Source organism: Oncorhynchus mykiss, chromosome 2 (genome assembly GCF_013265735.2).
Source record: "Oncorhynchus mykiss isolate Arlee chromosome 2, USDA_OmykA_1.1, whole genome shotgun sequence".
Classification (NCBI taxonomy): Eukaryota; Metazoa; Chordata; class Actinopteri; order Salmoniformes; family Salmonidae; genus Oncorhynchus; species Oncorhynchus mykiss.
The window spans coordinates 91191895-91219715 of record NC_048566.1 but is presented as its reverse complement, the minus strand read 5'-3'; the positions used below and the strand labels follow the sequence as shown (position 1 = coordinate 91219715).

At 41.3% G+C, this 27821-nt stretch overlaps 2 protein-coding genes across 5 annotated transcripts in view; one reads left to right on the top strand and one right to left on the bottom strand.

Moving 5' to 3' along the window:
* Nucleotides 1–145: 145 nt before the first annotated feature.
* Nucleotides 146–5049, top strand: c2h12orf29 (chromosome 2 C12orf29 homolog). Its single transcript, XM_021576729.2, has 6 exons — nucleotides 146–369; nucleotides 1529–1646; nucleotides 1803–2015; nucleotides 2175–2372; nucleotides 2477–2646; nucleotides 2851–5049. Exons 1-6 carry the CDS (start codon nucleotides 280–282, stop codon nucleotides 3037–3039), a joined length of 978 nt encoding a protein of 325 aa, XP_021432404.1. The 5' UTR covers nucleotides 146–279; the 3' UTR covers nucleotides 3040–5049.
* Nucleotides 5050–6446: 1397 nt separating this feature from the next.
* cep290 (centrosomal protein 290) overlaps nucleotides 6447–27821 on the bottom strand; it is a 55809-nt gene continuing 34434 nt past the window's right edge. For all 4 annotated transcript variants that reach the window (XM_036958919.1, XM_036958913.1, XM_036958904.1 and 1 more), the window contains exons 33-53: nucleotides 27259–27393; nucleotides 26772–27041; nucleotides 25265–25372; nucleotides 22964–23163; nucleotides 22404–22617; nucleotides 20770–20907; nucleotides 20269–20490; nucleotides 19832–19972; nucleotides 15444–15589; nucleotides 15006–15161; nucleotides 14698–14800; nucleotides 12524–12646; nucleotides 12214–12300; nucleotides 11008–11172; nucleotides 10719–10841; nucleotides 10454–10623; nucleotides 8346–8487; nucleotides 7905–7978; nucleotides 7499–7593; nucleotides 7240–7298; nucleotides 6447–7111 (exon numbers count right to left, since the gene is read on the bottom strand). In XM_036958919.1, coding sequence (XP_036814814.1) covers nucleotides 6923–7111; nucleotides 7240–7298; nucleotides 7499–7593; nucleotides 7905–7978; nucleotides 8346–8487; nucleotides 10454–10623; nucleotides 10719–10841; nucleotides 11008–11172; nucleotides 12214–12300; nucleotides 12524–12646; nucleotides 14698–14800; nucleotides 15006–15161; nucleotides 15444–15589; nucleotides 19832–19972; nucleotides 20269–20490; nucleotides 20770–20907; nucleotides 22404–22617; nucleotides 22964–23163; nucleotides 25265–25372; nucleotides 26772–27041; nucleotides 27259–27393 — 3060 coding nt within the window. In that variant the 3' untranslated portion in view covers nucleotides 6447–6922. The remainder of the gene's footprint in view (nucleotides 7112–7239; nucleotides 7299–7498; nucleotides 7594–7904; nucleotides 7979–8345; nucleotides 8488–10453; nucleotides 10624–10718; nucleotides 10842–11007; nucleotides 11173–12213; nucleotides 12301–12523; nucleotides 12647–14697; nucleotides 14801–15005; nucleotides 15162–15443; nucleotides 15590–19831; nucleotides 19973–20268; nucleotides 20491–20769; nucleotides 20908–22403; nucleotides 22618–22963; nucleotides 23164–25264; nucleotides 25373–26771; nucleotides 27042–27258; nucleotides 27394–27821) is intronic.

The window sequence follows — 27821 nt, the reverse complement described above, 5'->3', positions numbered from 1 at the left end:
TTGTACTATTAGATATGTGGTACCGGTGGAGAAGAGACATTGTGAATGTATTGTAATGTAATGTATAAACTGCCTTAATTTTACTGGACCGCAGGAAGAGTAGCAGCAGCTAATGGGGATCCATAATAAACACAACACGGTGTTCCTACTGTCGATTTTGGCTTTGCGCATGCTCAATAATATCTAGTGGTTACTATACCCGGAAAATAACGAGTTCGAGGCAGAACATTACTTCTCTCTTTGATCTGAATTATTCCGTATTAACGGAAGTCTGCCATAATGCGACGTTTCGGTTCTGTGCAGCAAAAGATATCTTGTGTGTTTTTGACTGAGGTGAAAGAGGAACAATCCAGAAAACGCGAATGTCAAGTGAGTATGAATTACTGCAGTTAGCAGCTAACGTGCGTTGCAAACTAGTTAGGTGAAATAACAGGTAAAATAACTCAAATTAACAGTTGGAATATATCCTAAATACTACTGTATACATTAATGGTTTTGAAGATTAATGTTGTATTTGTTGTCCTAATAGCTACGTTTTGTTATGATTCTTACTCTGCACAATAGTTAGGTGGATACTAAGCTAATGCTAACTAGCTAATACGTCAACACAGCAGCAGTTTATTGGTTAGTGATGCAGTCTAATGTTACCCCATTGAATGAAAACCAGAGCCATGTTTAGTACGAAAACGTGGAACGTTGCAGATAGAAATGCCATGACTAAAGCTGACGTGATTTAATATTATATATACCAAAGATATGTTTGCTCTAGCTACATCATACATTTCTATCAACGTTGTCCTGCTGAACGCGGCCCAGTTGAGCTCTTGAAATGTGTCCAATGTAAGGGTGATTTCACCATCTTCTCTCTTTTGTGGCACCAATATGAGGGGTTATGGCAGGGGAAACGGTGTTACAGAATAAACGGCTATTTATTCTGTTACCAATTATATTTACATGTTCATAGTATCTTCTGATTACAATTATTCTCTCATCTTTTAACTAAATGCAATCTATTAACCTCCAAAATGTAAGTTAGTATATCTAGCTGTCTGATAACACATTCTGATAGAATGGCTTGTCTTGCACAAGGTAAAAACCCAGAGTGGATTGTTAGAAAAATATCTTGGTAACTTTCTAAACATAGCAATGTGAAGGCAAGGAGAACTCAAATCACAAAATAGGTGAAAGGAACTGGCAAGAGCTGAGTCCTCATTCAAAGGCAAGGGAAGTGTGAATACAAAGAGAACAGTTATTTTCCTTTTTTACCCCAGAGTTAGAGGAATATATGTGAAAACACCATAAGATGCACATATCTTCATGTATATTCTATGACAACAAACACATTTAAATTGATATTGCATAATACAACTAAATATGACCATAGTTTTTAGGTTATGATTGATATATATATTTTTTAGCAACTTTGATTTACCGGTAGCTGCTAAAAAAAGACAGTCAGTTGCACCTACTATGCAGGAAATCTTCGCTGTAATGACATGTCCCTCTTTGTTATCTTTTTTTCTAACAGCAATTTCAGGTTGTAGCCACTGAAAATGTGAACCCTATAGCACTGGAATCGAATATTGACTGTGCACTTGCCACAGAAAAGCTGGATGGCACCTGCTGCTATGTTTCAATTTATAAAGGTGAGCGTTGAACTGCATAAATTAACACTGCATAAATTAACACTGCATAAATTAACATTGCAGTCCACACACCTGGGCCTTTATGCCCTCGTTATGGAAAAAATGAAGCTCCCTCAATGAAATGTCTACACTGTAAATGGTTTCTTTCTTTTCCAGGGCAATCATACCTCTGGGCTCGACTAGATCGGAAGCCCACCAAGCAGGCAGACAAGAGGTTCAAGAAGCATCAGTATTCCCACAAAAGTTACAAAGGTTTCACCTGGAATGTGAAAGAAGACTTTAAGACGGTTCCAGAGTCTTGGGTCCCGGCACACAGAGTTCAGCACCACAATGGACAGCCTGTACCAGATGACCACGGACACATCCCAGGTGGGACACTAATATATGGACACACTCCTCGAGCTGGTTTCCCGGACACTGATTAACTAAAAGGCCTGTCACTCGCTTTTCACTATTTTCTATTTACAAACAGTATGTCCTTTATATGGAAACTAAAATACTGATTGTACTTTTTCAATGTATGTTTAGGTTGGGTTCCAGTGGAGAAAGACAACAAGCAGTACTGTTGGCACTCGTCTGTTGTGGACTATGATGCTGGTGTAGCGCTGGTTCTGAGGCCCAGTGCTGAGAATGAAGACCTGCTAGAGATCACCATGGTACCACTGGCTGATCTCCTGGAGCAAACCCTGGAGCTTATTGGAACCAACGTCAATGGGAACCCATATGGTAAATGTGACATACAGTCCAAGTCCTCCACTGTACATGTATACATGCACTTCTGAACGTGGCCTTTTAGCAAGATCATCTAAATATTGTGTCGTTTCTGACAGGGTTGGGAAGTAAAAAGCAGCCTGTCCACGTCCTGGTTGCCCATGGGAGTGTACACATCAGGAACCCTCCCCCGGTGGACTACCAGCAGTTGTGTTCCTGGTTCCAGGACAGCCAGGAGGGCCGTGTTGAGGGCATTGTCTGGCACTGTAATGACGGGACACTGGTCAAGGTAAGCGCTCTAGAACCCATCAGAGGCTCCTCCTATTATGCAATTAAATTGAGACTTGGACTGTGGTATGTCTTCAGATTTTCTTTGTTAGTTTTCTTTCGTCACATCATAATGAAATTATGAAAAGTGTGTTATTTTGTTACCTCTAGGTCAGAAGCTTTGACATTTAAGTGGTAAAACCAGTGTTTGTTTGTTTGGCTGTAGCTCCATCGTCATCACCTGGGGCTGAGATGGCCGGATGGCGACACCATCCTGAACGCTCGGCCTGTGGTCGTCCACGTCGACGGGACCATACGAGAGTATGACATCACCAGCAAGGACTTGTTTACATCTCTATCCCAGTTAAACGGACATCGCTTCAGCAGACTGCAGGACATCCAGTTTGACCCTTAACCTTTATTTAACCAGGAAGTCCTATTTAGGTCAGAAGACCTTTATCCCTAAATCCACCAGGAGCTGCCCGGAGTCTTAAGAAACATTCCTGTTTGTAATAATTCATGGGTCGGTCAGGCTCACTTGGGGTAATAATGTCTCATAGTGATTATGTGAAGGTCTATGTCCTTAGAGTTGGAAATGTGAGATGGCAGTGCAGCAATGGCAGCTTTCTGTGTTATCACTTTCATTCATCCCTCCATCCCATTAATTTTTCCCATAGGGATTTTACCCTATGACAGACAATGTCAGTATACAACAAGTTATTGCTCACGTATACCCTGTAATCATATAGCATTAGAAAGCTTAGATTCACAGCTATCCATCAGATACATTCTCGCAATGTTCAGGTCAACAGAACTTTGACCTCTATGGTACATATTAGATGGACCTGTATAAATTGCTTTAAAAAGGAAATCCGCATACATTTAAAACTTTGTTTAACAAGTCATGAAATTACATTTCAAATGATATATAATATTACCTACTTTGAATGCGCTAGCTACAACTATTGTAAAAATAAAATCACCCATATTGTGCCGTTGACATTAGAACATTTTAAGCTTAACCATTGAATTACATGTAATGGGGCAGCTACGCTTTTGGATTGTATCTTCGGTGATAGGAACACCACATTTCACACGCTCAGCTAGAACAGGGTTTAAAACATATTTGTAGATACAGGGCCACTACAGCATTAACCTCACTGAAGCCTTTTTCCAATATGGCCGCCAAACAACTCAATTGGGTGTTATCGGATACATTTTGCATTACCATACCTGTATGGAATATAATTGTATTAGAATACATCTTGATTTAGACTAACTATGTGTAATGGTTTGCTGCTCTCATCATCCAGATATTAGGTTAAAACGTATTGGCATTCCTATGGAATTTTACATTGTAATGTATGCAGTCGTCTGTTAATGAAAACAGTTAATATAATTTTCATCAGCTCACATCCACGTCTATTCACATGTACATATCCATGTTTGAAGATTAAATATAGCAATTACTGATCATAACAGCTTCTTGGGCATATTCTAACCACAATTATGTCAAGTCATTTAACATTGTTATATGTTATAGCACACCTGGCTAATTTGGTTGTGTATTCTACATCACTAAGAACATTTCAAGATATTGGGAATAATATCATTTTTTTCATACAGGTATGGTAATGCAACATTTATCCAATAAGACCCTTTTTAGTTGTTTGGCGGCCATGTTGGGGGAAAAAATTATGTGGGGTTCATGCGTGAATCCTGTGATGGTCCTGAACACTCTTAAGAATGTCTCTGATGGAACGCAGAGAAAGCTACCATTGCTGTACTACTATCACACATTTTCTAACTCGAGGGACAGACCTTAAGAAATCACTGAGATGTCGTCACCACAAGAGAGCCTGACGGTCCAGATTTAGGGGCCTTGCTCCAGGACTGTAAGCTTCCATACTGTATTACCATTAGTATGGTTGAACCAGACTAAATAGTGGGGTCACCAGTCACAATGGTGAGTGCAGTGTTCAATCTGGTTTAACCTGGCTATATGTCTTCCAATATGAACGAACCTGCCCAATAAAAAGCCTGTAAATATATTGAATATGTGCAGCCTAAGTATCATGTAAATGTACATATATTTTGACCAAATATCTATTTCAAAAGCTATTCCAAATGGTTTTTGCCCTTAAATTAAAAGCACAGTTTGGCCACTGATGTACACATATGCACATTAAATCTACTTTATTGATAGAAGTAACGCAATAGAAAACGTATCAAACACAATCTAGCCAACATACTGTGCCTTCAGAAAGTATTCACACCCCTTAACTTTTTACACATTTTGTTGTGTTGCAGCCTGAATTTAAAATTTATTAAATTGAGATTTTGTGTCACTGGCCTCCACACAATACCTCAATGTCCAAGTGGAATTATGTTTTTAAATTAAAAAAGAAAAGCTGAAATGTCTTAAGTATTCAACCACTTTGTTATGGAAAAAAAGTGAATGTTTTCAAAAGTTGAATAGATTTTTTTTATAACATGATTTTTGATTTACTACCTCATCTCGGTACCCCACAGGTATAATTATCTGTAATGTCCCTTAGTTGAGAAGTTAATTTAAATTTTAAAATATTTTATTTGTCCCTTTTCTCTCCTCCAAAACAAAACAAACGTATTTACATACAAACAGTAACCAAATCTCTTCTGCCCAGACATGCATGCTCACACCCCCATTCCCAGTGCCTGCATCATCACTTGCCACCTGGGCCTAAATTGCACCAATTTGTTCTTCTCAGTCACCCATGCTATTTCAATAATAGATAATTAGATGTGTCCATTGTGTCAATGATGGCGGATTGATTTACTTCCAAGCTTTTAATAAAAAATGAGAAAATAATCGTCCAGCACATTGTGTATCTCACAATACCCCCATATGGCATGTCTTGAAATATGCAGACAGATGTCATTAAAGCAAGTTTAAGTTGTAATATTTCTGACAGCTAACTTTCTAGCACCCCCCAGCAATGACATTGAACAGTGAATTTCAAACACAGATTCAACCGGGAAAAAAAGGCACCTATTGATGGGTAAATAATAAAAAAGCAGACGTTGAATATCCCTTTGAGCACGGTGAAGTTATTAATTACACTTTGGATGGTGTATCAATACACCCAGTCACTACAAAGATACAGGGATCCTTCCTAACTAAGTTGCCAGAGAGGAAGGAAACCTGCTCAGGGATTTCACCATGACTTTAAAACAGTTGTGATAGGAGAAAATTGAGGATGGATCAACAACATTGTAGTTACTCCACAATACTAACCCAAATGACAGAGTGAAAAGAAGAAAGCCTGTACAGAATAAAAATATTCCAAAACATGCAAAACCTGTTCGTAATAAGGCACTAAAGTAAAACTGCAAAATAAATGTGGCAAAGAAATGAACTTTATGTCCTGAATACAAAGCTTTGTGGGCAAATCCAACATCACTGAGTACCACTCTTTATATTTTCAAGCATGGTGGTGGCTGCATCATGTTATGGGTATGCTTGTCATTGGCAAGGCCTAGGGAGTTTCTTAGGATAAAAATAAACAGAATAGAGCTAAGCACATGCAGAATCCTAGAGGAAACCCTGATTCAGTCTGCTTTCCAACACACTGGGAGACAAATTCACCTTTCAGCAGGACAATCTAAAACACAAGGCTAAATTTACATTGGAGTTGCTTTTCAAGGCATTGAATGTTCCTGAGTGGCCTAGTTACATTTTTGACTTAAATCAGCTTGAAAATTTATGGCAAGACTTGAAATTGTCTATAGCAATGATCAACAACCAACTTGACAGAGTTTGAAGAATTGTAAAAACAATAATGTGCAAATATTGTACAATCCAGGTGTGCAAAGCTCTTAGAGAAGTACGCAGAAAAACTCACAGCTGTAATCACTGCCAAAGGTGATTCTAACATGTATTGATTGATTGACTCAGGGGTGTGAATCCTTATGCAAATTAGATATATGTACTTCATTTCCAATACATTTCTAAAAACATGTTTTCACTTTGTCATTATGGTGAATTGTGTGTAGATGGATCAACATAAATAAAATACATTCAGGCTGTAACACAACAAAATGTGGAATAAGGGGTATGAATATTTTCTGAAGGCACTGTATACAAATGTACAAAACTGTTTGACATGTAAAATCCCTGCTACATTGTCTGAACAAAACTGCCTTAGGAGGAGAAACACAATTACATTCATCTTCTAGACGACATTCACATTAAAACCATATAAATACTATATATTTAAGACATTTAATGGTTTAAAAGGCACAATATCCATCCTGTGTTAGCTGATGGACACATCAGGGATATCTGCAGCTGCTACACCAAACTGTTCACACACTTTCTTCAGTTGCTCCTCCAGAACAATGTTCTTCTTCACCTCCAGATTGTAATTAAACTTTAGATCCTCAATCTCCTCAAAGAATGTCGGGTCAAAGTTCTCCAGTTCCATCTTCATCTTTTTTACTTCGGCCTGGAATCGGGAAGGTAATCAAAAATATGTTCACAGAGGAATAGATACAATTTGTTTTAATGTTTTTACTTTTCTACACTCAAAACAACCCAAATAGATGAGGTAATAGATCGGAGAAGTCACAATACCTGCAAGTGTTTTTTTTCCTCTCCAGTGGCCTTCAGCAGGGCTTGTAGCTCCTCATACCCTGACGACAAAAACATGACACTTGTTGATGTGCAAGTTGTGCTAGTTAGTTACTGCGCCTGTTTAGGTTCTGCATCATTCCTGAACAGTACATGTTTTGTTTGACGTCACAGAACATGCATGAACACATCAATAATGCACATCTTCCACCTTGAAGTGGAAAGTTGTCAAACAGGACCACTTTGCTTTTACATGTCTCACCTGGCCTAGCAGAGGTTGTCTCATACTTCTTAGTGTAGTCACTACACTTCTGTACCAGCTCTTCCTTCTCCCTCTCAAGCTGGTTATTGGTCAATCTAAAGACAAAATGGGATAGACATTCCTGTGTGACTAATGGATGGCAAATCAAATGTATAATTTTCATCACCAAATTTGACCCGTTGGTGTAGTAATGGATATTACAAACATAAATGCTGTTTTCAATTTCCTTCACTTTGGTTTTACATTAACATATGGTTCACACATAGCTAACACATTTTGATTACGCATTCCCATGTTAGCTATGTGTGAACCATATGTTTGTAATGCTATTGTATGCAAAGGCAATCAGGTTAGATGTATCACAAGTTTGTCTACATTGAAGAGCTGGCCTATAGGATATATTCACCTCGTTGACTGGAACTCCTTGGCGAGGCCTGACTCAGTGTTTGCTGTGGTGGGAAAGTTGTTTAACAGCTTCACCTTCAGAACAAACAAAAACAGTTTTCACCACCATGAAAATAATGTAGCATAGTACTAGAATGCTACTTCATTGTCTTTATATAAACAATCTGGTTTGATTGGCCCAGAACGACAATAGTACATCATATATGGCACTCTATTCTGTATGTAGTACACTACTTTTGAACAGAGCCCTATGAGCCGTGGTTATAAGTATTGCACTATATAGGGAACAGGGTGCCATTTGAGGCTCAACCATTGAGAAAAATTAAGAATCGCACAGTGATTTCACAGTCTACGCAACAGATCCGACATAGCTCTGATTGCGTAGACTGTGAAATCACTGTGCGATTCTTAATTTTTCTCTGTGTGGAGCTCTTACGCTTACCTGCTCCTGTAGTTGGCTGGCGACTCGCTGTGCTTTCTCCTCCCTCTCACTGGCCTCTCGCAGCTGCAGCCTGAGCTCTGAGAGACTGGAGTTCTTCTGGCTGATGTCCTGCTCCAGTGCTTTCATCTTACTCTCAAACATCCTGAAGGGAGGGAAACCAACCCCTTTTCAGTCAGCTATCTAGTTTCAAGACACCCCACTGTAGTCTACATTGGCTTGGTATTCTACCAGATCTAGATGTTTGTTCTTTAGGTCAGTGGTTCCCAAACTGTCAGTCGGGACCCACTTGTAGGTTGTGGCAGGGGTCCATGCAGGTTGCGGGATAAAAACTGTTGTGCATTGCAATTTTCTGAACAGTACCAGTCAAAAGTTTGGACACACTTCATTTCAGGGTTTTTCTTATTTTGTACATTGTGGAATAATAGTGAAGACATCAAAACTATGAAATAACACATGGAATCATGTAGTAACCAAAAAAGTGTTAAATTCTTCAAAGTAGCCATCCTTTGCCTTGATGACAGCTTTGCACACTCTTGGCAGTCTCTCAACCAGCTTCATGAGGTAGTCACCTGGAATGCATTTCAATTAACAGGTGTGCTTTGTTTTTAATTTGTGGAATTTCTTTCCTTCTTAATGAGTTTGAGCCAATCAGTTGTGGTGTGACAAGGTAGGGGTGGTATACAGAATATAGCCCTATTTGGTAAAAGATCAAGTCCATATTATGGCAAGAACAGCTCAAATAAGCAAAGAGAAATGACAGTCCATCATTACTTTAAGATACGAAGGCCAGTCAATCCGGAAAATTGAAGAGGCGACTCCGGGATGCTGGTCTTCTAGGCAGAGTTGCAAAGAAAAATACATATCTCAGACTGGCCAATAAAAATAAAATATTAAGATGAGCAAAAGAACACAGACACTGGACAGAGGAACTCTGCCTAGAAGGCCAGCATTCCTGAATCGCCTCTTCACTGTTGACGTTGAGACTGGTGTTTTGTGGGTAGCACTTAATGAAGCTTCCAGTTGAGGACTTGTGAGGCATCTGTTTCTCAAACTAGACACTCTAATATACTTGTCCTCTTGCTCAGTTGTGCACCGGGGCCTCCCACTCTGTATATTCTGGCTAGAGCCAGTTGGCGCTGTTCTGTGAAGGGAGTAGTACACAGAGTTGTACGAGATCTTCAGTTTCTTGACAATTTCTCGCATGGAATAGCCTTCATTTCTCAGAACAAGAATAGACTGACGAGTTTCAGAAGAAAGTTCTTTGTTTCTGGACATTTTGAGCCTGTAATCGAACCCACAAATGCTGATACTCCAGATAGTTTAAAGATGGCCAGTTTTATGGCTTCTTTAATCATAACAACAGCTTTCAGCTGTGCTAACATAATTGCAAAAGGGTTTTCTAATGATCAATTAGCCTTTTAAAATTATAAACTTGGATTAGCTAACACAACGTGCCATTGGAACACAGGAGTGATGGTGGTTGATAATGGGCCTCTGTACGTCCATGTAGATATTCCATAAAAAATCAGCCGTTTCCAGCTACAATAGTCATTCACAATGTCTACACTGTATTTCTGATCAATTTGATGTTATTTTAATGGACCAAAAATTTTTATTTTCTTTCAAAAACAAGGACATTTCTATGTGACTCCAAACTTTTGAAAGGTAGCGTATATATTTTTAAATAATAGCCTATAATCTTGGAGAACTTACAATCAACAAAAGAAACACTAGACAATCAGGCCCCCATTGATTTTGTTATAATGTTTGAGCATAAACACAGCATTAACCATGGTAAAATGTGTAGAATTGCAGGAAATTAGCTTAACTACAACATTTTCTGCTGCCAAGATTATATATATATTTTTACTTATTCTTTGGTCTATGTATGTTTTTTCACCGCTTAACCCTTATGGTAGGTCGTGACTCAAAAGACACCTCAATTGGCGGGTCACGAAACAAAGTTTTAGAACCCCTGCTCTAGCTTATACATTAAGTAGTTACAGTCCAAGAAACAGGGTTAGTGAGTTCACTCGTGTCTTTTAGTCAGATGAGAACAGGAGTGAGGACTGAGTGGTTGACTTCGTTAATTTCAACGGATCCCTCACCTTGTTACCACAGTGGCCTTCCAGGTCTTACTTTCGACCCCCTCAGGGATGACCCTGGACTGGGCTGCCACTAGCTGTTGTCTGGCCTCCTCCAGCTCAGCCTCCAGCTTCTCATTGGTCATCTCTAGACTGGTCTTGGCCATCCTCAGCCTCTCTGTAGCCTCAGTCTCCTGCAACACATTTTTTTTTAAATGAGTCCTGAGACTTGACTAAATGTTGTAACTATTATGCATCCCATGAGAAGGGGACGGGGCGGAACACATACCCTTTTAATCTCTTTCCGTAAATGTTCGTTTTCCATCACAATTTTCTCCACTCCTTTGGTTTTGGTCTCTAGTCTGGAGCTCAGCTGTGTTTCTGTGTTTCTCTTGAGCTTCTCGTAATCATTCTAGAGAAGATGGAGAGCCAGAGGACAAAATACATCTTAAAAACATTTGAACTTGAACAGCATAACCTTCGAGCAGTTTTGAAGGGCTATAACAGCTCCACTGGTTGTTAAACATGTAATAGGACAACTCATGCCCTATTACACAAGTAGTTCAACTAGAGTTCACCTTGAGTTTTTCATGCTTGCGTTCCAGAGCTGTGAGCTGTTCCTGACTCAGTGCTGCTGGAGTTTTCTTCAGCGTCTCGTTCTCCCTCTGCACCCTATCCACCACCCTCTTCATCAGCCCGATGGTCTTCTCCAACTCTGGCACAGTTTTACCGCTGCGACCCGCCTACAGTGGACAGGAAAGAGTTTCATTCAGTCATGTGATCCAGTTGTTGTATAATACACTGTTACTAGATGGTTAAATTGACTGTAAAGTGAGAACCTCTCTACGAGCCATGTCAGTAAAACAAGAGTGAAAACAGACAGGTGGATAGAGTAGAATTACAGCCTGACCACATGGGAATACGACATCTGTATACACTGAGTTTACAAAACATTAAGAACACCTTCCTAATATTGTCTTGCTCATCTTCATCTCTACACGGATTGAAGTGGATTTAACAAGAGACATCAATAAAGGATCATAGTTCTTACCTGGATTCACCTGGTCAGTCTGTGTCATGGAAAGAGTCTTTGGTCTATGTATGTTTTTTCACCGCTTAACCCTTATGGTAGGTCGTGAATCAAAAGACACCTCAATTGGCGGGTCACGAAACAAAGATTTAGAACCCCTGCTCTAGGTTATACATTAAGTAGTTACATGGTCAGTCTATGTCATGGAAAATACAATTATTGATTGTATGTTTGTTTATTCCATGTGTAACTCTGTGTTGTTGTATGTGTCAAACTGCTTTGCTTTATCTTGGCCAGCTCGCAGTTGTAAATGAGAACTTGTTCTCAACCTGGTTAAATAAAGGTGAAATAAAATGTAAAAAAAGAGCAGGTGTTCTAAATGTTTTGTATACTCAGTGTAGATACCTAGTCACCAGCGTACACAAGCAGGCATTAAAGCACAAAAAAAATCCCATGATTTAAACTTTTTCAGTCAAAAAATTCCATGGCAAACCTTTTGGCTCTAGAACCACATCAGGATTTTGAAATTTAACGGACAGCCTTTTTTTAATGACTGATTTGTTTGTCAAAATGGGTTTACGGGCCAGAAAAATGGGCAGTTATTTGAAAATATATATATAAATATTAACCCTAAATAATAACCCCCCACAAAAAATATTATTTTAGACTCAAACCTAATGCGTCATCCATATGACTAAAATCCGTTGCAGAGACTGAGAACTTTAACCCCTGCACAAGACTAGGATTGACCTACCCCACGGACGTGGCCCAGTTTTTTCTCCACCTCCGCCTTTTCCTTCTTCAGAACGTTGTACATCTCTTTGAGGTCTGCAACTTGGTCCTATCAGTAAAGTAGAGAGGGTATCATTGGATAAGCTGGAAAACAAACATCTCTGGCAGGTATTAACAGACCAAAGGTCTTAAAATCCACCTATCCACTGAGGTCTTAACCGGTTGCTTAACATGGCTTAAGTTATTGGGCTTCAAGGCCCCAGTTGAAAGGGAGCTAATGATCTACAGCTATGTTTTTAGTCAAACCCCCCCCCATAATGTATCTACCATACCTTTAGTCTGGGTAGGTCGTTGTTGGCCTGTTCCAGTTGAAAGCAGAGCTCCAGCTTCTCGGAGGAAAGCTTTAGGTTCTCTCTCTGAAGCTCGTACTCTTTCTGCGAGGGGGTGCCTGATGTCTAGAAGAAAGAAATAACAGCCGTCACGCTTACGCAATCAGAATGTGACGAAGCACAAAAATAACAATTTATTAGGAGAGAAGAGGGAAGAGATGAAGGGAGCAAAGAAAGGAAGTGTAAGGTGGTGACCACATGGATTAACATACAAAAACGTAGCGCCTAGGACTGGAAGGAGGTACTATACACAGGGTTTGGCCGGGGTAGGCCGTCATTGTAAATAAGAATTTGTCCTTAACTGACATGCCTAGTTAAAATAAAGGTAAAAAAATAAAAATAAAACACAGACTGGGAGCCTATCAAGCCAAACACTACACACTTTCTGCTAGCTCAAACACTGCACTAGCATCTTGTCAGGGTAGAAGCCAGGGGCAGCCTTTGGTACCTTATGAGTTTTGGGAGACATAGGTTTGAGCTTTTGTCTTATCTTCTCAATGTCATTGGTAATGACCTCAAGCTCGGCACCACGGGTACTCTCCGAAACAAACTCGAGCTTCCTGTCTGTGACATCGTCAATGTCGAGTTCCTTGATGACAAAACTGTCAGGTTCGCCGGCAATGAGGTCAGCACTGGGGTCAGCGATGACCTCCATTATGAAGTCCTCTTCTTTCCTGACGTTTCCTCCACTGTCCCACTTAATTTCCATATCCACCTCCCTCTGTGTCTCCATCTCCTCCATCTCTGTCTCCCCCTGTATCCTCTGCATTATCTGTATCCATCACACTACTTGACTGCTGTCACCTCTCCTTGCTCAGATGCAGGTTTCGCTGACTCAAGCCTCTCAGAGGTTGATGGCTCATTCTGGATTTAGGAGGTTTGGATCGTAGAAATATAATGAATAGAAAGAATGTCCCCATTCAAGTAAACTATGGCATAATGGGTGGACTGTGGTCATTGCGAGTGTATCCATAGGAGCAAAGCAGGAAGTAAAAATAATGGAAGAAAAAAGGAAGTGTACGGTGCACTTTTTATTTAACGTCCTGCTTTGCTCCTATTGTGTACTCATCAATATGTGCTGTAATATGTTGATTATACTCAACTGACATTACAAAAATTCCATTATATTGCATGAGCCACATCAGTTAACATAATTTGAAGGAACATTCTATATTACAATGGAAATTATTGCATCACAATACCAGGCAGCCAGTGCGAGTGTACCAATGAGTTCACCAGTCAAATTGCCAGGGTTAGAGGTTCCAAGCCTGTTCTATTCATTCTATTTCTATGGTTTGGGTACACTCAAATCCAGCACAGTGTCACTTGTGGAATCCTGTCTGACAATGAGATTCTCCTCTGTGGTTATGTCCACTAGTTCAGCAACAGCCACCTCATTGACATTCTCTGACTCTGCGCCACTTTTTTCCAGGTTCTCCTGCTTGGACTCTCTGTCAGTCTCTTCTGTTTCCCCATCTCCCTCTTCTGTATCTTCAGTCTGTTCTTCATGTCCTCCCTCTCCAGTCTCATCTGTTCTTTCCTGTTCTCCACGCTCTGTCCTGCTTGGTTTCTCTGTCTGCTCGGTCTCAGGTACACAGTCATTTGTTCCATCAAAGACTGTCTGGGTTTCTTTCTGTTCTTGGTTTGGGTGTAGTGCCCCCTCCTTGTGGGCTGACGCGCCATCTCTCTGACAGGCTACACTGTCATTGGCTAAGAAGGTCAGGACCCTCTTTTTCTCATGTACGTCACCAACATCAAACGTCAGCGAACGAAGCTCTTTCAAGGACACGGACGGGGAGACCAAACTTCTCCCCTCCTTCACGTGCATCGAATGGGATTGAGGAGTGGGTGAAAGAGAGAAGTAGAAAAGAGAATAAAGAAAGTGTAGAAACCTAATGACTTAAATGTGAAATTAATGCAAACATACGTACATAGTGAGATGAAAGACAGTTGGCAATATTTGTAAACAGTGGTTGTCTGTTGTGTCTGAGTGAGTTTTCACAAACGTTCAACGTCAAGCCCGGCAGTTTAAGTATGTTTTCCTGTCTTGTTGTGTTTGTGTGTAAAAGGTAGTGCAGTCTCAGATCATATTTGAGTCAGTCAGTGTGTAGTCTTACAGAGGACTTCTGGCTCTCCAGGGAGTGAAGCCTGTCCTCCAGGTAGTGGTTCCTCAGGTTCATGTCCTCCATTGCAGAATCTCTGGGTAGGGCCTGCTGCTGTCTGGAATGGACAGAGAGGAAAATGTTAGTCCTACAAGGGTTGGTCTGGTTATACTGCAAACACAATACATAATAGTGCTGTTGATGTGTTCCCACCATCTTATTTGTCCACCAGAAAAAGCCCTATGATTTTGAGCTTCTAAAGAAAAAGAGTTGCTATTAAACGAACCAACAGCAGCACAGTTTACAATGTCTGAAACACCTACTTTATGGTGAGGATCTGTTGCTCCAGTTCAGCGTTCCTCCTCTTCAGCTCAACCAGTTCTTTCTCAGACTCCTGTGTCCTCACCCCCACCACCTGATCTGCCGTCACACCACGACCCTTCAGTTTCCTCTGCAGACCTGCCTTCTCCTGCTCCAGTCTGAACACAGAGGGACAACCAGGGACATGGCACAACGTAAGACCATATGGCTAAGGAGTATTGGAGTGAAGGAGTGAGTGAGTGTTCGATATCTATTGTGTATGAGTAAGCAGGGTCATGTGATTCTGTGAACCTTTTGTTGGTCTTGTCCGTGTGCATGTGCGTCCGTGTGTGTCAGTCAAAATGTCTGTACTTAGTATGTCTTCATGAAGTGTGTGGGATGTGTATGTTTCTTATGGTGTGTGGCTAAACCCCTTGCACCATGAGTGTCTTGGTTCTAACCTGGCGTAGAGCTCCTTGAGACTACTCAGCTGCTTAGAGACAGACTCGGTTTCCCTCTCCTTCTCCTTCAGAATGTTCCTCACTTTCTCCATCCTGGCCTGCCACTTCTTGCCCTCCTCCCACCGCACTATTTCTTCTTTATTTGTCTGCAGGATAGATAGTGTGATGATGAGGCATGTCACACATAGGTTCCTTTCAATACTCAAATACCTTGTATTTGTGAATGTCCATGAAATACAGGAATATAATTATAGGATCTCTATGGAGCCAACATGCAGTGGGACAGGGAGGGAGGGATCAAATCAAATCTGATTTGACACATGCGCTGAATACAGGTGTAAACTTTACTGTGAAATTCTTTCTTACAAGTCCTTAACCAACAATGCAGTTCAAGAAATAGAGTTATTGAAATATTTACTAAATCAACTAAAGTAAAACAAATCTAATCAATCAAAAATGTACACAATAAATGTACATAATAATAATGAGGCTATATACAGGGGGTACCAGTACAGAGTTAATGTGGAGGCTATATACAGGAGGTACCAGTACAGAGTCAATGTGGAGGTTTATACAGGGGGTACCAGTACCGAGTCAATGTGGAGGCTCTATATAGGGGGTACCAGTACCAAGTCAATGTGGAGGCTATATGCAGGGGGTACCAGTACCGAGTCAATGTGGAGGCTATATACAGGGGGTACCGGTACCAAGTCAATGTGGAGGCTATATGCAGGGGGTACCAGTACCGAGTCAATGTGGAGGCTATATACAGGGGGTACCGGTACCGAGTCAACGTGCGGGGGTACAGTATTTGTAAAGTGACTATGATAATAAACAGTGAGTAGCAGCAGTGTAAAAACAAAGGGAGGGGACTGTCAGAGAACAGTCTATGACTAGGGTGACTGGAGTCTTTGACAATTTTTTGGGCCTTCCTCTGACACCACCTACTATATAGGTCCTGGATAGAGGTCGACTGATTAATCGGAATGGCCGATTATTTAGGGCCGATTTCAAGTTTTCATAAGAATCGGAAATCGTTATTTTAGGGCGCAATTTTTTTAATCTATTTTTTTATACCTTTATTTAACTAGGCAAGTCAGTTAAGAACACATTCTTATTTTTAATGACGGCCTAGGAACGGTGGGTTAACTGCCTTGTTCAGGGGCAGAACGACAGATTTTCACCTTGTCAGCTCGGGGGATTCAATCTTGCAACTTTACTGTTAACTAGTCCAACGCAATAACGACCTGGCTCTCTCTCGTTGCACTCCACAAGGAGACTGCCTGTTACACGAATGCAGTAAGCCAAGGTAAGTTGCTAGCTAGCATTAAACGTATCTTATAAAAAACAATCAATCACAATCACTAGTTAACTACACATGGTTGATGATATTACTAGATATTATCTAGCGTGTCCTGCGTTGCATATAATCTGACTGAGCATACAAGTATCTAAGTATCTGACTGAGCGGTGGTAGCAGAAGCAGGCGCGTAAACATTCATTCAAACAGCACTTTCGTGCGTTTTGCCAGAAGCTCTTCGTTGTGCGTCAAGCATTGCGCTTTTTATGACTTCAAATCTATCAACTACCGAGATGAGGCTCGTGTAACCGAAGTGAAATGGCCAGCTAGTTAGCGCACGCTAATTGTCGTTGTATTGCTGGTTCGAGCCCAGGGACGAGTGAGGAGAGGGACGGAAGCTATACTGTTACACTGGCAATACTAAAGTGCCTATAAGAACATCCAATAGTCAAAGGTTAATGAAATACAAATGGTATAGAGGGAAATAGTCCTATAATTTCTATAATAACTACAACCTAAATCTTCTTACCTGGGAATATTGAAGACTCATGTTAAAAGGAACCACCAGCTTTCATATGTTCTCATGTTCTGAGCAAGGAACTCAAATGTTAGCTTTCTCACATATTGCACTTTTTCTTTCTTCTCCAACACTTATTATTTAAACCAAATTGAACATGTTTCATTATTTACTTGAGGCTAAACTGATTTCATTGATGTATTAGGGGCGGCAGCATAGCCTAGTGGTTAGAGTGTTGGACTAGTAACCGGAAGGTTGCAAGTTCAAACCCCCGAGCTGACAAGGTACAAATCTGTCGTTCTGCCCCTGAACCCACTGTTCCTAGGCTGTCATTGAAAATAAGAATTTGTTCTTCACTGACTTGCCTAGTTAAATAAAGGTAAATATATATATATATATATATTAAGTTAAAATAAGTGTTAATTAAGTATTGTTGTAATTGTCATTATTACAAATAAAAAAATTGTCAGATTAATCGGTATCGGCTTTTTTGGTCCTCCAATAATCGGTATCGGCGTTGAAAAATCATAGTCGGTCGACCTCTAGTCCTGGATGTCAGTAAGCTTGTCCCCAAAGATGTACTGGGCATTACCCTCTGTAGCGCCTTATGCTGAGCAGTTGCCATATCAAATCAAATCAAATGTTATTGTTCGTGTACACATATTTTGCAGATGTTACTGCGGGTGTAGCAAAATGCTTATGTTTCAGTGCAGTACTACCTAACAATACACGAAAATATCCAAAACATTTATATAAAGGAATTAAGAAATATAGAAATGCTAGAATGAGCAATGTCAGAGTCCAGAATATAAATATATACTGTACATATATGAAGGTGTGTATTGACATTATGGACAGTATTTGAATAGAAAAGTTGTGTACAGTAGTAGTTATAGAGGATGAGCCTTGACTAGAATACAGTATATACAGTTGAAGTTGGAAGTTTACATACACTTAGAATGGAGTCATTAAAACTCGTTTTTCATCCACTCCACACATTTCTTGTTAACAAACTATAGTTTTCTCAAGTCGGTTAGGACATCTACTTTGTTCATGACACAAGTAATTTTTCCAACAATTGTTTACAGACAGATTATTTCACTGTATCACAATTCCAGTGAGTCAGAAGTTTACATACACTAAGTTGACTGTGCCTTTAAACAGCTTGGAAAATTCCAGAAAATGATATCATGGATTTAGAAGCTTCTGATAGGCTTATTGACATCATTTGAGTCTATTGGAGGTGTACCTGTGGATGTATTTCAAGACCTACCTTCAAACTCAGTGCCTCTTTGCTTGACATCATGGGGAAATCAAAAGAAATCAGCCAAAACCTCAGAAAAAAATTGTAGAACTTCACAAGTCTGGTTCATCCTTGGGAGCAATTTCCAAACACGTGAAGGTACCATGTTCATCTGTACAAACAATGGTACGCAAGTATAAATACCATGGGGCCACGCAGCCGTCATACCTTTCAGGAAGGAGACGCGTTCTGTCTCCTAGAGATGAACGTACTTTGGTGCGAAAAGTGCAAATCAATCCCAGAACAACAGCAAAGGACCCTGTGAAGATGTGGAGGAAACAAGTACAAAAGTATCTATATCCACAGTAAAACGAGTCCTATATCGACATAACCTGAAAGGCTGCTGCTCCAAAACCGCCCTAAAAAAGCCAGACTACGGTTTTCAACTGCACATGGGGACAAAGATTGTACTTTTTGGAGAAATGTCCTCTGGTCTGATGAAACAAAAATAGAACTGTTTGGCCATAATGACCATTGTTATGTTTTGAAAAAAAAGGGGGAGGCTTGCAAGCCGAAGAAAACCATCCCAACCGTGAAGCACGGGGGTGGCAGCATCATGTGGTTGGGGTGCTTTGCTGCAGGAGGGACTGGTGCACTTCACAAAATAGATGGCATCATGAGGATTGAAAATTACATGGATATATTGAAGCAACATCTCAAGACATCAGCCAGGAAGTTAAAGCTTGGTTGCAAATGGGTCTTCCAAATGGACAATCACCCCAAGCATACTTCCAATGTTGTAAAATGGCTTAAAAACAACAAAGTCAAGGTATTGGAGTGGCCATCACAAAGCCCTGACATCAAACCTATAAAACATTTGTGGGCAGAACTAAAAAAAGTGTGTGCAAGCAAGGAGGCCTACAAACCTGACTCAGTTACACCAGCTCTGTTAGGAGGAATGGGCCAAAATTCATCCAATTTATTGTGAGAAGCTTGCGGAAGGCTACCCGAAACATTTAACCCAAGTTAAACAATTTAAAGGCTATGCTACCACATACTAATTGAGTGATTGAGTGTACGTAAACTTCTGACCCACTGGGAATGTGATGAAAGAAATTAAAGCTGAAATAAATAATTCTCTCTACTATTATTTCACATTACACATTCTTAAAATAAAGTGGTGATCCTAACTGACCTAAGACAGGACATTTTTAGTAGGACTAAATGTTAGGAATTGTGAAAAACTGAGTTTAAATGTATTTGGCTAAGGTGTATGTAAACTTCCGACTTCAACTGTACCTGAAGTGGGTAAAAGAGTATGTACTCACCTTGTCATCCTTTAGGCCAAGACCTTTCCTTTCTGTTGTTGACTCTGGTACACTTCTCCTTTCCAGCTCCGACTCCAACTTACGGATCTTCTTCTGCAGTGCCTCTACTGTGGGCCCCTTTCCCTCAGGCTCAGATTGACCCTGCACACACACACACACAGTCATAATCATTTACAGTGACATTTTTTTTTGACACAGACATATGCGTACATGCAGACACGCTCCCACATACACAATTTAAACAATTACATAGATTGATAACACAAATAGATGATCAATCAAACACACTAACAGAGTCACCCCCCAATCTATTGATAAATTACACAACTATTGTCCATCCAATTGGATTACATAATAATAATAATAATGAAATAAGCATATTCCTACTCCCCAGCTTTCCGATTGGACACAGAAACAAGTCGGACTGTGTCACTGACCTGCAGTCCGCTGTTGAGCCTCTTGATTCGCTGTTTGAGTTCCTGGATCTCCTCGTCTCTCTCTTCCTTCTCCCCCTGCAGCTTGCTGTGGGTCTTCAGGCTCTTCTGGAGGTCCTTGTTCAGGCCCTCTACCTCCTCCTTCAGGCTATTCTCCCTCCCCCTCCCTGCCTTCACAGCCTCCTTCGCCCCCTGGAGCTCTTCGTTTAGCTCCTGCACACGAGCCTGATGGAAATAACCAGATTGGTATGCATTCAAGGGATACTGTGCGACTTGACAAAAGTTATTCTGTATTGATAATTGGGATATAAAAACATGTGCAGCATAACATGCTGATTATGTGTCATGACTGGAATTCTTAACACTTATCAGGAAAGATAAACCCTCTATCACTTACGAGTGTTAGCAGATTGTGTTTTAAGGGTTTGAAATTATGTAAGCACTAGTTCATTAATAGCACGGTACCTAATATGCTATGAGACTGAGAGAATGATGGGGACCAACCTTGAGGTCCTTGGTATGCTTGTCTACCAGCAGCTGGACATTGAGGCTATCCTCTCTGTGAGATGCATTGGCTATGATCTGCTGCTCCGCATGGGACGTCATCTCTGCCCTCAGCGCCAACAGGGCCTTACTCAGAGCCTGAGAGAAAGAGAGAGAAAGGGGGAAAAAGGGAAAGGGAGATAGATAGGATGAAGTGGAGAGGCATAATATAGTTCCGGTCTGTTTAGTCAGTCTATTGTGACGTTTGGCAGTCATGTTCATGCTCCCAAGATGCTATAATTACACTAACACAGTTCTATAGAGAGCAGACCATAAGACCAACAAACACAGTAGTGGCCAAATATATTGGCACCCTTGCACTTTTCTCAAATAATTCCCTATTTCTCCTAAAATGAGCTGCCATTTTTTTTAAATACACTTTTGGTCTCCACACCTTGTTATTGGAATTTCAACATTTCAGAACCAATTTTATTTTTGTAAACTTACGTTGACAATTTTAATTTCACAAATGGCATGGACAAAATTATTGGCACCCCGGAGCCTTTACTTGGTTGCACAGCCTTTGGCCAAGATAACTTCCAACAAATGCTTCTTGTAGTCATCAATGAGCTTGCTGCACCATTCTACAGGCAATTTGGCCCACTCTGCTCTAATTCTTTAATGTTTGAAGGGTGCACTGCACCAACTACTGTTTCCAGCTCTCGCCATAGGTTATGGATGTGATTCAGATCTGGACTCTTCACTGGCCACTCCAGAACAGTCCAGCGTTTCTTTTTGAACCATTCCAGAGTGCTTTTTATGTGTGCTTGGGGTTGCTGTCCTGCTGGAAGACCCATAACCTTCAAAGGCGACCCAGTTTTTGGACACTGAGTTGAACATTGAAACCGGGTCTCCATTGAAGGTTTCGGGTCTTAGAGCAGGACAATGACCCCAAACACACATTAAAAACCACCTAGGAATGGTTAAGAGATGCTGGACTGTTCTGGAGTGGCTAGCGAAGAGTCCAGATCTGAATCACATCCATAACCTATGGCGAGATCTGAAAACAGTAGTTGGTGGAAGGAACCCGTCAAACATTGAAGAATTTTAGCAGTTTGCTGCTGAAAAGTGGGCAACATTGTCAGTAGACAAGCTCATTGATGGTTTGTGTTTGTCTGCAGTTATCTTGGCCAAAGGCTGTGCAACCAAGTACTAGCTCTGGGATGCCAATAATTTTGTCCATGCCATTTGTTCTGCAATGTTGAAATTCCAATAACAAGGTGTGGTGGCCAAAAGTTTTCAATTAATCAAATTCAATCACATTTATTTTTAAAGACCTTTTTACATCAGCAGTTGTTACAAAGTGCTTATACAGAAAACCAGCTTAAAACCCCAAACAGCAAGCAATGTAGATGTAGAAGCACGGTGGCTAGGAAAAACTCCCTAGAAAATCCAGCGTAGAAAGGCAGGAATGTAGGAAGAAACCTAGAGAGGCACCAGGCTCTGAGGGGTGGTCAGTCCTCTTCTGGCTGTGCCGGGTGGAGATTATAAGAGTACATGACCATCAACTTATTTGAGAAGAAATAGGGAATTATTTAAGAAAGGTGCAAGGGTGCCAATATATCTGGCCACAACTGTATCTTCCTAGTCTTCACCTTCAGTTGTTTCTCTTTCTGGTTGAGCTGTGCTTTGAGTCTCTCCACCAGGTTCTTCATGGTGTTGCTGGGCGAGCGGATGTTGGCCTGTTTCTGGGCCTCCAGCTCTGTGCGGAGGTAGTGCAGCTCCTTCTCCATCTGACCCAGCTGAGCCCGCTGCTCCTCAGCCTCCCCTGACATAGCTTTGGCCTGGGCTGCATGACGCTCCTCCAGCCTGGAACACACACAGTGGGGTTAAGCTAAACACAGGGCACAGGTCAAATTGGTTAAACACAGTTTGTATAGATAGGATGAAATTATTGACAAAGACAACTAAAGAATCAACATTTTGTGAGTTAAACAAGCCTAATCCTAGTTTACATATAGCTTTATCATTTATTGTTTCTTTCTAACTTTTCCTAGGCCTGGGATGCCATCAAATTCACTATTCCTGATCACATACAGTAGGCCAACGTAAATGCAGATCTCAATTCTCAATTACATGACAGATCAGGTAAACAATGTATGTAGCTTAGCACTGAGTATCTTTGGTGTGCATCTTAAGCCAGCCAGTGACTTACTTAGCCCTCTCTGAGGCGTGCTCTTTGGCCTGCATGGCTGTGAGGTTTCTCTGCCTGTCCAGCTCTGCAATGAGGCCCTTCAGCCGGTCGGTCATGGAGGACAGAGAGCGGTCTTGTTCCACCACCGTCTGTTCCATCTCAGCTAGGCGAACCAGGTGCTTGGTGGTCGGCACCGTTATGGTGGGCTTCTTCATTAACTCCTGGGGACAACAAGGAGATTAACAGAAGAGATTTTTGGGTCGTTCCAGGAAAACAGTGCCTTTTGCATCTCTTTGATATTTAAGTAGAAATTGTGCACCAATATTTAATTGCAAAAGCCTGTTATATTAAATGAAGTGTCCTTTAATATAGAACACATGGAAAATTCAATACAACCGGTTTCTTATATAAATAACGGCTTGCTAAAGTGCCAAAATTCAGCATTTTGACCTGTCCATCCAACACTGTGTCACTTCTAGGAAGATTTCAACCCACTTAATCTAAAATGTCTATCATTATAAAGCACTAGTAGTTATTTTAGATGCTTTGACAAAGTTATTCCTGAAAATTATTATTATTATTTTTTAAATTTCACCTTAATTTAACCAGGAAGGCAAGTTGAGAACAAGTTCTCATTCACAACTGCGACCTGGCCAAGATAAAGCAAAGCAGTTCGACACATATAACAACACAAAGTTACACATGGAGTAAAACAAACACACAGTCAATACAGAAAAATAAGTATATATTCAATGTGAGCAAATGAGGTGAGGTAAGGGAGGTAAAGGCAATAAATAGGCCATGGTTGCAAAGCAGGGTCTTGTAGATGACCTGGAGCCAGTGGGTTTGGCGAGGAGTATGAAGCGAGGGCCAGCCAACGAGAGCGTACAGGTCGCAGTGGTGGGTAATATATGGGGCTTTGGTGACAAAACGGATGGCATTGTGCTAGACTGCATCCAATTTGTTGAGTAAGGTGTTGGAGGCTATTTTGTAAATGACATCGCCAAAGTCGAGGGTAAAGGGTATGTTTGGCAGCATGAATGAAGGATGCTTTGTTGCGAAATAGAAAGCCAATTCTAGATTTAACTTTGGATTGGAGATGTTTTATGTGAGTCTAGAAGGAGAGTTTACAGTCTAACCAGACACCTAGGTATTTGTAGTTGTCCACATATTCTAAGTCAGAACCGTCCAGAGTAGTGATGCTGGACGGGTGGGCAGGTGCAGGCAGCGGTCGGTTGAAGAGCATGCATTTAGTTTTACTTGTATTTAAGCAGTTGGAGGCCACGGAAGTTGTATGGCATTGAAGCTCGTCTGGCGGGTTGTTAACACAGTGTCCAAAGAAGGGCCAGAAGTATACAGAATGGTGTCGTCTGCGTAGAGGTGGATCAGAAACTCACCAGCAGCAAGAACGACATCATTGATATATACAGAGAAGAGAGTCGGCCCAAGAATTGAACCCTGTGGCACCCCCATAGAGACTGCCAGAGGCCCGGTCAACAGGCCCTCAGATTTTACACACTGAACTCTATCAGAGAAGTAGTTGGTGAACCAGACGAGGCAATCATTTGAGAAACCAAGGCTGTTGAGTCTGCCGATGAGGATGTGGTGATTGACAGAGTCGAAAGCCTTGGCCAGGTCAATGAATACGGCTGCACAGTATTGTTTCTTATCGATGGCGGTTAAGATATCGTTTAGAACCTTGAGCGTGGCTGAGGTGCACCCATGACCAGCTCTGAAACCAGATCCCTCATTTTAAGGTCAACCCTGTTACATGAACAAAACTCTCGTTCTAATATTCCTTAAAAAACTGTTTTTTTTCAAAAGAAACATTGAACATCTAATAGTCAAATAATAGTGTGAAAGCAGGTGGGCTTGTTAGACGCTTTTTGGACATTTTCTGGTGTTTTGTGATGAAAAACTGAGCGGTCAACCCTGTTACTTTATTTGGCACTTCATAAACACATACTATAGTCTTTTTATTTAACCTCTTGAGATGGGAAAACATGTTCTTTATGAAGCTGAACATGTGCTTTTTATGACAGAGTGTTAAAATAAGGTGAAAGCAAATGTTTATTTTGACCAAGTTACACTTTCAAAAGGTACAGAATTGTTGGAATGATCTTTTTACCGGGACAAATAAAGAATAGTGAGTAACATGATAAAAGTCCATAGCAATCTTGCATTGATGGTAGACATCAATGATCCTACCAAATACGAATCCTAAGACCAGAATATCTGAAAAGCCAGAGAAAGTTTCTGAAACGTTGTAACCCTAACACAGACCAAGAGAGAGCCATGGTAGAGCTAGGCTGGGCTACATACCAGTGCGGTCTGTTTGAAGCGGTCAAGGGAGGTGTCAGTGTGCAGGTCCAGTTTCTGGTGCAGCGTCCTCATCTCCTCTTCATGTCTCCTGGTGATATCCTCCTGCTCCTGGGGTTAATTTAGGAGGCCACAGCAGTCAGAACCAATATAACCAACAGTACACACCACAGCCATATAAGGATACACTATATATACAAAAGTATGTGGACACCCTTTCAAATTTGTGGATTCAGCAATTTCAGTCACACCCATTGCTGACAGGTGTATAAAAGGTGTATAAAATCGAGCATACAGGCATGCATCTCTGTAGACAAAGATTGGCAGTAGAATGGCCTTACTGAAGAGCTCAGTTACTTTCAACGTGGCACAGTCATAGGATGCTACCTTTCCAACAAGTCAGTTCATCAGAGCTGCCCCGGTCAAGTGCTGTTATTGTGAAGTGGAAATGTCTAAGAGCAACAATGGCTCAGCCGTTGGTAGGCCACACAAGCCCACAGAACGGGACCACTGAGTGATGAAGTGTAAAAATCTTCTGTCCTCGGTTGCAACATTCACTACTGAGTTCCAAAGTGCTTTTGGAAGCAACGTCAGCACAATAACTCTTCGTTGGGAGCTTCATGAAATGGGGTTCCATGGTCGAGCAGACGCACACAAGCCTAAGATCACCACGCACAATGCCAAGCGTCGGGTTGGAGTGCTGTAAAGCCGCCGCCATTGGACTCTGGAGCAGTGGAAACGCGTTCTCTGTAGTGATGAATCATGCTTCACCATCTGGCAGTCCGACGGACTAATCTAGGTTTGGTGGATGCCAGGAGAACACTACCTGCCCCAATGCATAGTGTCAACTGTAATGTTTTGGGGAGGAGGAATAATGGTTCGGGCTAGGCCCCTTAGTTCCAGTGAAGGGAAATCTTAACACTACAGCATACAATGACAATCTAGACTGTTCTGTGCTTCCAACTTTGTGGCAACAGTTTGGGGAAGGCCCTTTCCTGTTGAGCATGACAATGCCCCAGTGCACAAAGCGAGGTCCATACAGAAATGTTTTGTCGAGATCGGTGTGGAAGAACTTTGACTGGCCTGCACAGAGCACTGACCTCAACCCCATCGAACACCTTTGGGATGAATTGGAATGCCGACTGCGAGCCAGGCCTAATCGCCCAACATCAGTGCTTGACCTCACTAATGCTCTTGTGATTGAATGGAAGCAAGTCCCCTGCAGCAATGTTCCAACATCTAGTGGAATGCTGTTATGTCAACAATGGGGGGCCAACTCCATATTAATGTCCATGATTTTGGAATGAGATGTTTGACAAGCAGGTGTCCACACGGAGACAGTTAAAACAACTTCTCGCACCCCATTTTTCTCTAACACTTTCTAATATGTCTAAATGGCCATTTGGTGTTTAAATCTGAACATCAACCACAAATTGTGCATCAAATGCAGATACACTTAGCAGGCTTGTTGCTTCCTAGAAATCCTATAGTTCTCTACCCCCTGCTGTACCTGTCTAGCCCGGGCCAGTAGGTTCTGGTACTTCTTAAGGACCTCCTCCTTTTGGTCCAGGCGTCCCTGCAGGTTGTTGATGGTCTGGTGGGCCACCTTCAGGGCCGGCTGGCTCTCCCTCTGGTCCTCCTGGTGCTTGGCCAGGTCTGCCAAGAGCCTCTCCCTGTCTGCAGCCGCAGGGAGCCGCAGACGCAGCTCATTGATTACCCGGTCCCTGGAGAGGATGTTCTGCTCTGCCTTCCACAGGGCAGATTCCTTCTCCTTCAGCTTCTGCTCAGGGAGAGTGGAACAGAAGAGAGACAGCCTCATAGATGAATCACGTTTAGACTTACTTTTATACTTGCCTTTTACAATCTTTTACAAGGGATGGTGCTCTAAGGCATGTGGTGTGATCGTCCACCATAATGTGTGTTTAAGGCATTTCCTGTGTGTCAACTGTGGGGTAAGTAATAATATTGTAAACAAATACATGCTACAGTATAATCACCTCATCTAGAGTTTTGCAGGTGGCCTGGGTCTCCAGGATGGTGCGGACATGCTCTTTGATTTTCCTCAGGGCAAAGTCCAGCTGGTGGGCCAGGGGAAGGCTTGCGTCTGGCAAGGCTCCGGTAGCCTCCTCAAACTACATACAATACACACTGGGATTAACTGAGAGGAGGAGTCCAAATCCTTGGTTGACTTGGTAGCAAGCAGTTTGTGACCGTGTGAGTTATGAGTAATATACAGTATCAAATCTAGGGTTACAAAGCAAAGATGGAAAATGTGTAAGTTCACCAGTAAACTACCAGAATCTTGGTATCTTTCAAGAATGTTATTACAGGTGTCTAATTATCTCGGGCCCTCTGTGTGGCCTTATCACATGAAAAATATATGAAATCATTTATAATTTTTTTATAAAATAAAATGACAAATCTGTTAAACATATCCTAAATATAAACCATCAAATTAGTGAATACAATTGGTATTTACTTAGTAAAATAAATAAAAGTGAAGAAAAAAAAAAACGGTCAATATGTATTTGCTGTCAATGTTTTGGCATCAAACTGGTGG